Consider the following 15,893-nt stretch of genomic DNA (forward strand, 5'->3'; position numbering starts at 1 on the left):
ACATACTGTTTGGACCATCAGTCTTTTTCTGGATTTAGTCCCTTTGTAATAATTTTTTCTTTACTTCTTTTATTACAATTCTGGGCTTATATGTTATTAGCCTGTTTATGGCCCACACTCCCACCTTACCTTACTCCTTTTCTTGCCATAAATTAAGGATTAGTTCCAAAGGGCTCAACTGCTTCCATCTTTTTCAGTATAATAAAATTTAGTAAGTCATAACCTTGAATATTTTATAGTTAGCGTTACGGACTAGAATATGGTTATGTTTCTTTTCATAAAATAGTACTTGTAATACATAAACGTGTTTGGCACTTGCTCTCCTTTCTTTCCTACCAAGGTGAGAAAATCACAAAGAGAAATTTGAAAGACTTACTCTACACATACATTTATAGAATGGGTTGAAATTATTCATTGGTTAAGATAAATGTGTTAGTTGATCTCTGAAAGGTATAGATTATTTTTCCATCCTTTTTTAAAAAGATTTTATTTATTTATTTGAGAGAGAGAGTGAGCGGGAGAGAGCACTTGAGCAGGGGCAGAGGGGAGAGAGAGAAGCAGGCTCCCGCTGAGCAGGGAGCCTGCCTGGGGCTTGATCCCGGGACCCTGGCATCAAGACCTGAAGGCAGACTCTTTTTTTTTTTTTTAAGATTTTATTTATTTGAGAGAGAGAGAATGAGAGAGCACGAGACGGGGGAGGGTGAGAGGGAGAAGCAGACTCCTTACTGAGCAGGGAGCCCGATGTGGGACTCGATCCCGGTACTCCAGGATCATGACCTGAGCCGAAGGCAGTTGCTTAACCAACTGAGCCACCCAGGCGCCCCTATTTTTCCATCTTTGTTGAGAATTGAGAATTCTTACTCTGTCTTTTTATGTATTATGAAGTAGTCTTTAATTCATTTCTTTTGAGCATAATTATATAATGTATAAAGTTTTGTTTTGCAGAATAAGGAAAAATTGGAGAAGCTGAAAAGTCAAGCCGATCAGTTTTGTCAAAGACTTGGGAAATATCGCATGCCTTTTGCTTGGACTGCAATCCATTTAATGAATATTGTAAGCAGTGCGGGGAGTTTGGAAAGAGATTCTACAGAGGTGGAAATAAGCACTGGCGGTAAGAGTGTTTTATATAAAATATTTCTAAATGTTTAAGTTTTTTCTTTTTTCTGTATAGGCTTGTTTTATTTGTAGACTTTGCAGTGTTCTGAGGCATAAAGGGTTTTCTGTTTTTGCTTTTTTTTCCCCCCACAGCTTTATTGAGATGTAATTTATATACTATACAATTCACCCATTTAAAGTGTATAATTCATTGTTTTTTTGATATATTCACAAGGTTCTGCAACCATCACCACAATCTAATTTTGGAACACTCATTAGCAGTCATTCCATTCTCTCCCAAACTGGAAACCCAACCCTAAATAACTTCATAACTCCTTAGTCTGTATGGATTTGCCTATGCTGGACATTTCATATCAATACAATTATACAATATGTAGTCTTTGTGTGACTAGTTTCTTTCACATAGCATAATGTTTTAAAAGTTCATGTTGTAGCATGTATCAGTATTTAATTTCTTTCTTTTTTTAATATTTAATTTCTTTTTATTGCCAACTAGTACATCATGTGGATATGCCACATTTTATTAATCCATTCATCAGTTGATGCACATTTGGGTTATTTATACTTTTTGTTTAATATGAATAATGCTGCAGTTAAGGTTCATGTACCAGCTTTTGTTTGGACATGTTTTCATTTCTTTATATACTAGAAATTGTTGGATCATAGGACAATTCTGTATTTCACCTTTTGATGAACTGCCAAGCTCTTTTCCATGTTGCTGCACCATTAAAAATTCTATTAATAGTGTGTGAAGGCTCCAATTTCTCCATATCTTTGACAACACTTTTATTATCTGGCCCTTTGATTACAGCCATTCTAGTGCACGTAAAGAGGTTTGTCATTGTGGTTTAGATTTGCCTTTCCTTGATAGTTAATGATCTTGAGTATTATTTTTTACACTGACTATTTGTATATTTTCTTTCGAGAAAGAGGTAGTCATATCTAACTTCGCCCATTTTTAAAATACCTGTTTTGTCTTGTTACCTAGTGGATGATCTTTTTTTTTTTAAAAGATTTATTTATTTATTTATTTGACAGAGAGAGAGACACAGCAAGAGAGGGAACACAAGCAGAGGGAGTGGGAGAGGGAGAAGCAGGCTTCCTGTGGAACAGGGAGCCCGATGTGGGGCTCGATCCCAGGACCCTGGGATCATGACCTGAGCCGAAGGCAGACGCTTAATGACTGAGCCACCCAGGCACCCCTGGATGCTCATTTTTTATGGGGCTTTTTTATATTATTGTCATCAAATTGTAAGAGTTCTTTATGTATTCTGGATACAAATCTTTTATCTAAGGACTTGCAAATATTTTCTCCCAGTCTGTGGGTTGGTGGTTTGTTTGTTTTTTTACTTTTTTGATGGTATTGTCTGCAGCACAGATATTTTTTGACAAAGTTCCATTTTTCTGTTCTTTTGTTGCTTGTGCTTTTGGAGTTATATCTAAGAAAGCATTACCTAAGCCACGATCAGGAAGATCTACCTGTGTGTTTTGTCTAAGAGTTTTATAGGTGTAGCTCTTACATTTGGGTATAATCCATTTCAAGTTACTTTTTGTACATGGTGAGAGGTAGAGATCCAACATTATTCTTTTTACGTAGATACTGAGTTGTCCCAACACCCATTTACTAAGACTGTTCTTTCTCCAGCAAATGGTCTTGCCATTCTTGTTGAAAATCAGTTCATGATAGATATATGGGTTTAATTCTGTACTCTCAATTCTTTTCCACTGATTTATATTTCTAAGGTTATGGTAATACTATTCTGTCTTGATTATTTTAGCTTTGCAATAATTTTGAAAGTGGGGAGAGTGGTCCTCCAACTTTATTATCTTCTTTAAAGATTTTGTGTGGGTGTGCCTATTTTGGACCCTTGTAGTTTCATATGAAGTTTAGAATCAGCTGTCAGTTTCTGCACAAAGGCAGCTGGAATTTTGATGGGCATTACATTGAGTCTGTAAATCAATTTGGGGAGTATTGTCCTCTTAACAATATTAAGTCTTCCAATCCATGAAATGTTTTTCCATTTATTTAGATCTTAACATTTTCCCAACATTTTACAGTTTTCAATGTACAAATCTTGTCCTCCTTCTGTTAAATGTATACCCAAATATTTTACTGTTTTTTATGCTATTTTAAATGGAATTTTCTTTCTTTTTTTTTTTTTAAGATTTTTATTTATTTATTTGACAGAGAGAGACACACAGAGAGGGAGCACAAGCAGGGGGAGTGGGAGAGGGAGAAGCAGGCTTCTCGCAGAGAAGGGAGCCCGATGCGGGGCTCGATCCCAGGACCCTGGGACCATGACCTGAGCCGAAGGCAGACGCTTAACGACTGAGCCACCCAGGGTCCCCTGGAATTGTTTTCCTAATTTCATTTTTAGAATGTTCATTTCTTGTGTATAGAATACTGACTTGAATATTGATCTTGTACTATGAAACCATTTTGAAAATGTTTATTAATTATAGTGTTATTTTTTTCTTTTCTGGATTCTTAAGGATTTTCTCTATACAAGATCATGTCATCTGCAAATAACAAAAAGTTTACTGTTTCCTTTTCAATCTAGATGTCTTTTATTTCTTTTTTCTTTTCTAATGATCTCATAACTAGAACCTCCTCTATAATATTAAAGTGGGAAGAGTGGATATCCTCTTCTTGTTCTTGACCTGGGGGGGGGATGCATTTAGTCTTTTATCATCAAGTATGATGTTGCTGTAGGTTTTTTATAGACATAATTTAGTAGATTGATGACATTCCCTTCTATGCCTAACTTTTTGAGTGTGTTTATCATGAAAGGATGTTGGATTTTGTCAAATGCTTTTTCTGCCTTTGAGTTGACTTGTATGGTTTTTGTTTTATATTCTTTTACTGGGTGTATTGCATTAATTGATTACATTTTGGATGTTAAACTAATCTTACATTTCTGGGAGAAATCCCACTTGGTCATGGTACATAAGCTTTTTGTAGATGTTAGAATATGTTTCTCAGTATTTTGTTTAAAATTTTTCTTCTATATTCATAAGGGATTTTGGTCTTCAGTTTTTCTTTCTTTTGACATATCTGTCTGGTTTTGATATCAAAGTAACACCAGCCTCACAGAATGAATTGTGAATTATTGCTTTGTTTTTTGGAGGGTTTTGTGAAGGATTGGTATTTGGTTTTTGAAAAATTGGAAGAATTCACTAGTGAAGCCATCTTGGCTCTTAAGTTTTATTTAACTAAGTAGATCTTTTCACTTATTTTAGATCTTTTTATATTTTCTTTTTTCATCTTAAATCAGTTTCAGTACTGTTTCTTTCTAGAAATTGGTTCATTTTGTGTAAATTATCTAATTGTTGACTTACAGTTTTTCATAAAATTGTAATATAATCCTTTTTCTAAGAGCTGTAGTGATGTCTCCTCATTCATTCCTGATTTTAGTAATTTCAGCCTTTCCTATTTTTTTAATTACCTATTTAGCTAATGTTTTTAAAATTTTCTTTTTGAAGATCCAGTTTTTGGTTTCATTGATGTGTTTCTAGTTTCTCTTTCATTTATTGCCATTCAGCTGTTGTCATTTTTGAGTCCTTTCTCACGCTTCCTTTGGTTTTAGTTTTCTTTTTCTAGTTTCTTAAAATGTAAGGTTAAGTTACTGATTTGAGAGCTTTCTTCTTCTTTTTTTAAGATAGGCATTTATAGACATAAATTTTCCTCTGAGCACTGTATCCCATATGTCTTAGGATATTGTGTTTTCATTTTCATACATTTTAACTAAATTTCCTAATTTCCCTTGCTGTTTCCTTTTTGACCCACTGGTTATTTGAGAGTTTGCTGTTTAACTTCCACATGTTTATGAATTTCCCAAATATTCTTCTGTTACTGATTTATAGTTTGATTTCACTGATGTTGGAGAACATATTTTATGTAATTTCAGTCCTTTTGAATTTATTGTATTTTTTGTCTTATGAGTCAGTCTGCCTTGGAGAATGTCCTTTGTGCACTTGAGAAGAGCATGTATTCTACTTTTGCTTGATGATATGTGGTATAGCTATCTGTTAGGTCTAGTTTGTTTATAGTTTTAAGTCTTCTCTTTCTTCGTTGATCTGCAACATAGATCTTCAGTTGGTTTTGAATAATAGGGTTATCTTGCAAGGTCTTGGAATTAAAATTCTGTTTCAAATTCAAATGCTAATAGGGTTATCTTGCAAGGGCTTTGAATTAAAATTCTGTTTCGAATTCAAATTCAAGTCAGGGATATTATATGGTTACTAAAATTTTCATTGTGTGAATATTTCCTAGCAAATGCATAGTTCCCCTGTAGCTGCTCTTCATCGCTCATCTTTGGTTTTATGCATAATTTTAGTGTAGTAGAGACTTTTTTTTACACTAGAGAAATTTTAAAAAGAGAATCGGATGATTTAGGTATAGTGCTTCCTTACTGATCTCTCCAGAAGTGAAATTGTTCTGGGTTTTTTTTTTTTAAGATTTATTTATTTATTTGAGAGAGAGAGTGAGCGTGGGGGAGAGGGAGAGACAGTCTTAAGCAGACTCTGCGCTGAGCGCAGAGCCTGACGTGGGGCTCAGTCTCACAAGTCTGAGATCATGACCTGAGCCGAAAACCAAGAGTCGGATGCTTACCTGACTGTGCCGTCCAGGCGCCCCTCCAGAAGTGAAATTCTTACTACAATCAATATGCTGAATAATTTTCAACTTTAATGGTTTTTTTCCCTGTGGTTGGAAAACTGCTTGGAAACAAGTTTTAAATATTATGAAAATGAATATCATACTGTTTTTCCCCCCTTGGTAGAACGAAAAGGGTCTTGGTCAGAGAGGAGGAATTCTAGTATTGTTGGCAGACGATCCCTCGAAAGGACAACAAGTGGAGATGATGCTTGTAACTTGACCAGCTTTCGACCTGCTACTCTCACAGTGACGAATTTTTTTAAGCAGGTATTGTTCTGTCATGTAGTTATTCTAGGGGGCTATTTGTACATAGAATTTTTTTGGTTTCAGAAAATTTGTAATTGTACATATACATGCAGTGATTGTGATTTTGAGAAATTTAAAAAAACTTTTAAGGATAAAAAGTATAAGAATAAAATAATATTGTACCTCTTGTATAATTATATTTATTTAAATGCTATACTAATACATCAAAATCAATCCTCCACATTTATATCCTATTTCTTATTTGTAATTTTTAAACATTTATGGTTTATGAATTTTCTTAGTGATTGTGTGGTTGTCTCTCTTCCCCACCCAAGTTTTTTTTGGTTGAATTTACCACATCCATGGTGTATGGAATAGGACTCTCAGGCCTTTATAGTGCATTTTTGTGCTGAAAGGTAGTTAACATTTTTATAGGTGCATTTATAGGTCCAAGAAGTTCTTGATCAAAGATATTTTATTCTTTGCAAATATGTTCTCTGTACTTCAAATCATGAATCAAATCAGGAGTTTTTAAATGCTGGTCATGATCCGTTAACAGTAATGGAAATATAATAGATAATACTCAGCTTAAAAACAAACACAGTAGAATAGAAAAATAATAGTGCATCGCACATAGTGAGGTTAAAAATTGCTTTGGTGAGCTTTTTTCCCCCTAATTTTTGTATGAGTACATGCACGTATGCATGTCCATACTGGATTTTGATACAAAATGAATTGGTACCATGCATATATTTTGGAACAGATGAAGGGCAAGTGCTAAGTATTGTCCAAGAATTCCTTCTTTTGAGTTCTTATTCTAAAAAAGAGGAGGAAATCTTGGCCTACTGACATCTTATAACTTGAAAGAGGCAAGGTTTAGGAAAGGATGTGCCATGAAGTAAAAGCTAGCAATCTACCTGAAGGCCCTTTCACAATTTTATTGCAATACATTTATAGACAGCTGCTCTGAGAGATTCCATTGGAGAGTAAAGCAGCTGAGAAGTATCTGAAGTGGTAAGGGTCTTTTTATTATGGACAATAGAACAAGAAAGGAAAGGCCACCGTGTTACTTGGATGAAGTGATCGGCTAAATAAAGCTATAGAAACCAGGCAGTAGATTTATGTGATATAGTGACACAGCCTTGCAGCTATGACATTTTTCTCTCTTTCTACTTCTTCAACCGCTATATCACTTCTGCAGTATTTCACCATTTCTTTTTTCATTTCTTCAACCTACTTTATTATTGAACTGGTTTTGTAACCTTAAATCAACAAGTCATCCATCCACCCACCTACCTATTGATCCAACAAACAGTTTCTGACTGTTCAGCATGTACTGAGTATCAACCCACCCACCTACCTATTTATCCAGCAAATATTTTTTGAGCATTCACCATGTACTGGATACTGTGTTGGAGACTGGTAGCTGGAAACTAGCACAAAGTGATTGTGAAAACTTCAAATGAAAGATTATTGGGAACATCAGCAATAGAAAGCATTTATTTGTTTATTTTAATGGAAAGCATTTCTACTTTGTACAATCAATTTTTTTTAATGATTAGCATGTATAATTTTTAAAAGTATTTTTAAACAGCTAGTGTACTATGCATCAGGCAAATGAAAAGTAAGTAAAAAAGCAGAGATTACAATTTTAATACAGTAGAATTCAAGGTACAAAATGAGAAACAGAAGGCAGTTCTTTTTTAAAGTTGATGAGCAATTACTAATCATGAATTTGATACAGTAATCAGGAGTGCTTATGTACAGGTTTGAAATTGTCAAGTCAAAATTATTGAAAGTACATGGAGATATAAAAACAAAATTAAACCCACCCATTAGTTTCAAGAACATTTGTTTTATTTGTTGACAGGTATATAAGTTGGAGTACACAGTGGTGAATATGCAAAGTGGAAGTGGGGGGTGGTCAGCTAGGCTCATTCACGTTTGGAGGTTGACTTAGATCATTTGATCTAGACTGACTTCTCTTGGGAAGACTGAAGTGACTCAGGTGTCTTCCATGTCTCTCTACTTCTATTCTTATCCTCTAGCAGGTTGGCTTGGTCATGTTCTCATACTAATGGCAGAAGTTCAACGGGGGGGCCAAGCTCATTTGTGCAAATGTTTGTCAGGTCTCTGCATCACATTTGCTTATTGGCCAAGACAAGTCACATGGCCAAGCCGAGGGGTGGGAATTATGCCTCACCCAACAAAAGGTGCACAGGGAGTAAAGAGTTGAGGCCAATAATAGAATCAATTTAACAGGTTAAGTGGACAGAAATAATTAAGTAGAGATAATCTGAATGTACTATAAATAAGGACCATTTAAAGGTCTGACTCAAAAGAGGAGAGAGTATACTGTTTTAGCAACTGATAGAACATTTACAATAATTAGGCCACAGGAAAAAATCTTCATAAAATGAAATTCTCTAATCATAACTTAATAAAACTCAAAACTGTTAATTAAAGTATTAATAAAAATCTTGAATCACTTGGAAATTAAAAATCACTTTTCTGAATAGTGGGATGAAAGAAGATCAATTCTTTACTCTGTATAGAATGTAATAGTGAACAAATGGGATATGGCTCAAGGTGAGCTCACAGTAATAAAGTAATGTTAAATATGTTCATTAATACATAAAATAAGAAATATATAAAGTGCATTAAAAACAATAAGATATCAAGTGCAGGTTTGGATTAATGAAATCTAAAGATTGACTCTTGAATAAGGGAGTAAAATTCTTACTATTTTAATTGTAAGAAAAAATATTAAATTGAAAATTTTGTATTAGGTGTAGTTTGGTTTGTTGTTTGTTTGCTTGTCTCTTTTCCCATTGATTGAGATTGTTTCACAATTTTCTTTCTGGTCTTAGTGTCAAGATAATTATGAGTAGATTCTGTAAACAAATGTATAAACAAACAAAAAGCAGAACCAGACCCGTAAATACAGAGAACACATTGATGGTTACCAGAAAGGGTTAAGGGTGGGGGGATGGGCAAAATGGATGAAGGGGAGTGGGAGATACAGGCTTCCAGTTATGGAATGAATGAAGTCACGGGAATAGAAGCCACAGCATAAGGAATTTGGTCAATGATATTGTAATGGTGTTGTATGGTGATAGATGGTAGCTACACTTGTGCTGAGCATAGCATAATGTATAAATTCCTTGAATCACTATGTTGCGCACCTGAAACTAATGTCACATTGTGTGTCAGCTATACTCAACTGAAAAAATTTTTTAAAAAAAGTATTTGCAATCAGAAAAAAAAGGTGTATTTTTTGTTGCTACTTATTTTTTTTTTCAAATTTAGTTAATGCTGTATATTTTGCATTTGAGAAATTTGGTGATATAAAATTGAAAAGACAAATACTCAAGTGTAAAAACTTTTTAAGACTGTCATGTATATATGTTTCTTATATGTCTGTATTTTTCTTTTTCTTTTTTCCTTTTCATCTACCTCGAAATTGTATAGATTTTCTGTATTTTAGAGTGTCCTGTAATACCTTATAGACATAAATAATGGGCTATAAGTAAATATATAAAATTAAAGTATAGATAATAGTATCATAACGCTTAATAAAATTTGAAAGCATAAAAAAGGAAATAAATCAGCATGATATTTATTTTTAATCATAATTATATTAATTTAATCTTTTCATTCTGACTAAACCGACAGAAGAGGGTATGAATATTAACAGGCAATATACATTTATTTTCAATCTACTATATTTGTTTTATTGAATACTTTTTTCTCAGGAAGGAGACCGCCTAAGTGATGAAGATCTGTACAAATTTCTTGCTGATATGAGAAGGCCATCTTCTGTTTTACGGCGACTAAGACCTATTACAGGTATTTTAAAATTTTGAGTAGACATTATTACAACTCTTATCATCACTAATATGTCCTATTGTTGGTAATTATGCATTCCTTTTTACACTTATCTAACCCATCTGTCTTTCTTTGCCCAATGCCTTTCAGTCTTCTTCATTTTATTATTCTCTTCTCATGGTCTTAACAGTTTGTATGCAAGATTCAGTACTTTTGATAATTTGAGTACTGAAATGAGAATGATGAATAATATCGTGGCTTAAAATTATTTTTTAGAGGAAAGAAAATGTACATAGAATGGTAAATATTCAGAAACAGATTCATATAATCAGAGCAAACCATTCCAGAGTAAAAAAGTTCAAATTAAATCACTCATCTTTCAGAATGTTGGCTCGTTGTATGCTAAATGCCTCTGTTTTTGTTTTTTCTTTCTTTCTTTTGCTTCTTTCTTTTCTTTTTCTTTCTTTTTCTTTCTTTCTTTCTTCTCATTCATTCATTTGGTAGGCATTTATTATTTTACATGTAATTATGTCTGTATCAGTAATTTATAACTTCTTGCAAAAATGTGATCTAAATCCTTCCAGGAACATTTTTACATGAAGTTTTTATTATGTTTACATTGTTTTTATAATATGTTTTTATATGCAGCTCAGCTGAAGATAGACATTTCTCCTGCACCTGAAAATCCCCATTATTGCCTAACTCCAGAGCTACTTCAAGTGAAGCTTTACCCAGACAGTAGGGTTAGACCTACCAGAGAAATTTTGGAGTTTCCTGCCAGGGATGTCTATGTTCCAAACACTACTTACAGGTAACACATTTTAATTTTAGAGATTTCTGAAATTAGATACTATATATTCTATTATGAAAGTAGAACTAGAATGAAACTCTCCAAAAATCCTTTGTAGCTTTGTTAATCATTCCATTTCTTACTCTATGATTTTACTAAGAGCTGTAATGTATTAAACTTATACTATGTGCCAAGTCAAAGGTCAGATGTTAATTACCTTACATACATTATCTTATTTAATCCTCACAGCTTGAGGTAGGTATTACCTTCATTTTAAAAGTGAGTAAAGCGATGGAGAGGTCAAGTATCCCTCACTGTGGTGGAACTAGCACTGGAAGTATGGGCTGTGAGATTAAAACATTTGAACTCCCTGTTACTGTATTTCCTTAGATGTTCTTATTAGCAGAGTCTAGCGTTCCATAGGAACCAGACTTATGTGGCTGCAGTGTGGTCCAGCAACTAATCAACGGTGTTTACTGATCCACTACTCAGAATACTTGACAGGAGGTTGTTGAATAGGCTTTCCAGGCTCCACTCCATAACTCTAAGGGTTCGTTTACTTATACTCCTTATGAATGAAGCCCCTTCACTTGTGAGTGCCTAGCCTGTGACTTGACATTGGGATAGCCAGCAGGGCAGCTCAGATGTAAGATTCCAGCCCAGACTTCCCCATCATAGCATATTTCACCACTAAGTTATGCAGTTTCTGAGGCCAAAATTTTTGGAATCAAAGTGATTTCTCTCCTTTTCTTACTCCTCACATTTACTCCTCAAACAAGTTTTATAGGCTCTGCTTTCAAAATGTATCCCAAATCCCATAGTTCTTACCTTCTCCAAAGATTTTATTTATTTATTTGAGAGAGAGAGAGAGAGAGCAAGCACACGCACACACACACCAGTGGGGGAGAAGGAGAGGGAGAGGACAAGAAGCAGACTCCCCACTGAGCACAGAGCCCCAAATGGGGCTCCATGCGGGGCTTGATACAGGGCTCGACTAGGGGCTTCAGGCCGGGCTCCATCCCAGGACCCTGAGATCATGACCTGAGCCCAAGTCAGGTGCTTAACCGACTGAGCCACCCAGGCGTCCCTTACTCGTTTTAAAACTCTAGGCAAGTCACTATTGAGACCAGCACTGTCAAATAGAAATATAATGGGAACTACATTTGGAATTAAAAATTTTATAGTTCCCACATTAAAAAAATAAAAAGAAACCAGTGAAATTAATTTTAATTATGTTATTTAACCTAATATACCTAAAATATTATCACTTCAACATGTAATAAATGTAAAAAAGTGTTGAGCTATTTTACTTTTTTCTTTCCTACAAAACGTCTTCAAAATCAGGTGTGTATTTTATGTTTAAAACACATCTCAGTTTCAGATGAGCCACATTTCAAATGCTCAGTTGCTGCATGGGGCTAGAGGGTAGCATATTGGACAGCTTCTGATCTCAGATTTTTCTGTACCTTTCTAATTTGATCATCTTCCTTTAACCCTGCCTAAATCAATTCTCAGCATTATCACCAGAGAGATATTTAAATGTTCTCAATCAGATCATTCATTCCTCCATCTAAAATCCTTCGGTGGCTTCCATCATAAGCAGAAAAAATGCTTTTTTTTAAATAACAGTCTTTAAGACTCTATATGATCCGGCCCCTGCCTGTCTCTAACTTCATATCCTGCTCTGCTTTGCTCATTTCACTTTAGCCTCAGTGGCCTTTTTACTCATCCTTGAACAAACAAAATGTCATTCTCCCTAAGGCTTTTCCATTTGTTCTTCTCTTTCCCTGATATGTTTTCCCCTATATTTTCATGTGGTTTGGTTCCTTATTCAGACATATCTGTGATAAAAGGTCACTGCCTTGAGAGGCTCCCTCTCATCACCCTAGGTAAAAAGATCCACGGCTTCTCTCCAATTCTTCACCCTTCTTTGTATTTATTCTTATCTAGCATCACATTATGTAGTTATATGATCGGGGTTTTTTTGTCTTTTTCATTATAATGTAATTAATGTAAAGGGAAGGGACTTGTCTGTTTCCATTATCACTTTATTTCCAGCATCTAGAATAGTATGTTAGCACATAGGCAGCACACAATAAACATTTATTCATTGAGTTGAGAAATAAGGAACTGGACAGTGGTATGAGAGTGGGATTTAGAGTCATAGAATTAGGGCTGTGATTTCTGACTCCACTATGCACTACTTGGTGACTTAGGACAAGTTACTTAATATATTGACCACTCAGTTTTCTTATTAATAAACTGTGAGGTCATAATTATACCTGCCTTCTCTTGTGAGGGTACAGAGTACAAAACACTGCATGTAATTGGCACTTAGTGTGAGTAAAATTTCTGCAAGTTAGGCTAAAGAAAATATATATTGCTTTTAAAAGAAATAAGGTATTATAAAATTATTCTTCTATAAATAATATATTTAAGTACTTACAAGCACATGGAATAAAGAAGTGATTATATAATCCAAAATTTGTATGAAACCATTTTGAGGTTATCAACTGGACCTCTTACCTAGTACAGGAATCACATCCAGAGCATCCCTAACTTGTATTTATCTATCTTGCTTCTGCTTGGATTATTTCAGAGATAGAGAAAGTAGAAATCGGGGTCTTGAAGTGGTCTTTTCTTTCATTTTCCTACCTGTTTTTGTTATTTACATATTTATATTTTTTGTTAAAAAGAATTGTATGAATCAAAAACTAATGATGTAGTGTATGGTCATTAACATAACATAATAAAAAAAGATAAAAAGAATTGTATGAATATACTTAAAGTTCGTGTAAGTACTGTAGGCTTAAAATTAAAAACAGAGGTCCTTCATCTTATTCCTACCAGCCTTTCCCTACTTTGATGTCTAATTTTCAGTGCCAATCACTGGTAACTCTTTTTGCTCCTTCTTTTGGTATTTTATTCCTTGTTTTCTAAACAACATATTAGTGCTACTATTTCTTGATTCTTGTTCAGTTTTAAATATCCATTTATTGTTATATTAGATGAAGATTTAACTCTTACATCTTCCTTCCTAAAAATACATGTACTTGCATAAATTCAGAAAAAAATACATATTCTTGTCATCTCTTCCATATGTGTATTCCAGTTTTTCATTAAATCAGTGTTAATTTTTTTAGATGTTTGTGATTCTTATGTAACTAGTTTTGCAGTGGAGCCATGAAGATTACTATGATTTTATTCCTGCATTTGATTTATATTTATATAGCTTTTTGTTTTCCTGAAATGGTTACATTATTTAGTTTCCCTACTTCTCTGTGTGTTACTGCTAAAATTCTCTAAAGCTTCTTGCAATACAGCAAAATACATCAGATAATCATTTCCTGTCTTGCAGCTTCCTTAGTTCCCCTTGCAACTAAATTGGAAGTGTGGCCAAGGGAGTTTCTGAGGCTCGCTAGGCTTACTGTACAGTTGCCATCTTGGAGCCTGTTTACCATGATCCTGGAAATTCTCTTTGCATTTCTTTTGCTATGGAGTCTTTATTTCCTGTATATTGTTCTTTCTTGTTTTACTCATTTTACTGACAGCCTTCAGTAACTTCCTGAAACAGGGTGTATGGGAGTAAATTTTCTGAGACTTTTACAAAAGTATGTTTATTTTACCTTTACTCCAGAATTACTGATTTTGCTGGAAACAATATTCCAAGTTGTAAATTATTTTCTGTCAGGATTTTGAAAACATGACACAACTGTCTTCTGGCCTTAAGTGATTCTTTTGAGTGGTCCAATATACTTTTTTTTTTCAAAGATTTTATTTATTTGAGAAAGATAGAAAAAAAGAGAGAGGGTGTATGAGCAGGGGCAGAGAGGCAGAGAGGGAGAAGCAGACTCCCCGCTGAGCAGGGAGCCCAATGCGGGGCTCAATCCCAGGACCCTGGGACCATGACCTGAGCCGGAGGCAGATGCTTAACGACTGAGGCACACAGGTACCCCCCCAGTATACTTCTGATTGCTAATCCTTTGTTGGTATCTTTTCCTTTTTTGAGTTGTTTTTTTTTTTTTACCCTTGGTGTTCTGAACTTTCATGTGATGTGCTGATACGATAACATTTATTTAGTGCTTTATAGTATTTCATTTAAATTGTTCTCATTTAAATTAATTTATTGTCTCAGAGGAATCTTATAAATTATATAATTCTGGCAGAATTGTTACTTACCTTTTATTTACTATAAATAAATAAGAGATAAGAAACTTATCTGGACTTGAACCCAGGTCTTGTTTTCTGTATTCTTCATCCTTTGGGATGATAGTACATCCAGCATTTATAGTTATTGACAATATGAATAAAATTAAAGTTTCTTCTTGCTAGATAATTGATTGCTACATTTTTATTAAAGCAGGCAGAACACCTTTATTTACCTTATTATTTGCCTCAAAATGTGCCTCATTATTTATCCTTGTCTAATAATTTTTTTAATGCCTTATAATTGAGCTAAGTATGACAGTTGATAGAAATGTTATCCTAGGGTATTATGTATATGAAGGGCCGGAAGAGCAAATCTAGACATGTTTTAGGACTTGAATGGAAGTTGGGTAGAGAGCTTATCTCAAGTGAGAAGACATCTTACTGAATGAGGTAGCCTATTGTTTTCTCTCAATTATGTATCCAGTTTTAATCCAGTTTTACTCTGGGGAAGAAGAAAAAGTTAACACACCAAAAGATTTAAGTGGACTTTATAAAGTATAAATTAGGATGGTTTTACTGTATGAGCTTATAGAAATTAAGTAAACATGTATCAGTAGCTGTTTCAGGTAACTTGTTTATTTGTGTTTGATTTTGGTTTTTATAATTGAATGCTTTACCATTTAAAGTGTTTAGCATCAGTAAAGATCATTGATTGTCCAAAAACTGTAATTATTTTCTATTTTGGCAGTAAACTTTTCAGGTATAAGAATGAATTCATAGCTAATTAGCTTGAGAATGATCTGGAGAGATCTTTTAATGCATCTCAGCGCCTTTGGCTTGGACTGTATCTAAATACTCTATTAATTAAAGAGTCGATACTCATCCCAAGCATTATTAGTGCAAGTAACATTGTCGGCAAAAAACGATTCATTAAATGTGAAAGAAGAACTGTTCTTCTCTCATGAGTGAGCAGTTTATTCCCAGAGAATAGTAGAACTAGCTAAACTTATCAATAAGATTAGGTTTATTTCTGTTAAACATTTATTGAAAACAAATACTGCTTTAGGTTCTAATATTTTTCATCAAAATAAATTGGTTTCAGGTTAG

General features: G+C 34.1%; 1 protein-coding gene across 1 annotated transcript in view; it reads left to right on the plus strand.

The window, feature by feature from the left end:
* Nucleotides 1-15,893, plus strand: part of DOCK7 (dedicator of cytokinesis 7) — a 217,923-nt gene that overhangs the window by 63,826 nt on the left and 138,204 nt on the right. Inside the window, exons 11-14 of the mRNA XM_028106855.2 lie at nt 946-1,111; nt 5,898-6,040; nt 9,775-9,868; nt 10,496-10,658. Coding sequence (XP_027962656.1) covers nt 946-1,111; nt 5,898-6,040; nt 9,775-9,868; nt 10,496-10,658 — 566 coding nt within the window. The remainder of the gene's footprint in view (nt 1-945; nt 1,112-5,897; nt 6,041-9,774; nt 9,869-10,495; nt 10,659-15,893) is intronic.

This window comes from Eumetopias jubatus, unplaced genomic scaffold (assembly GCF_037043125.1).
Source record: "Eumetopias jubatus isolate StellerSeaLion01/CBP00866 unplaced genomic scaffold, mEumJub1_p1.0 scaffold_4, whole genome shotgun sequence".
In the NCBI taxonomy this organism is placed as follows: domain Eukaryota; kingdom Metazoa; phylum Chordata; class Mammalia; order Carnivora; family Otariidae; genus Eumetopias; species Eumetopias jubatus.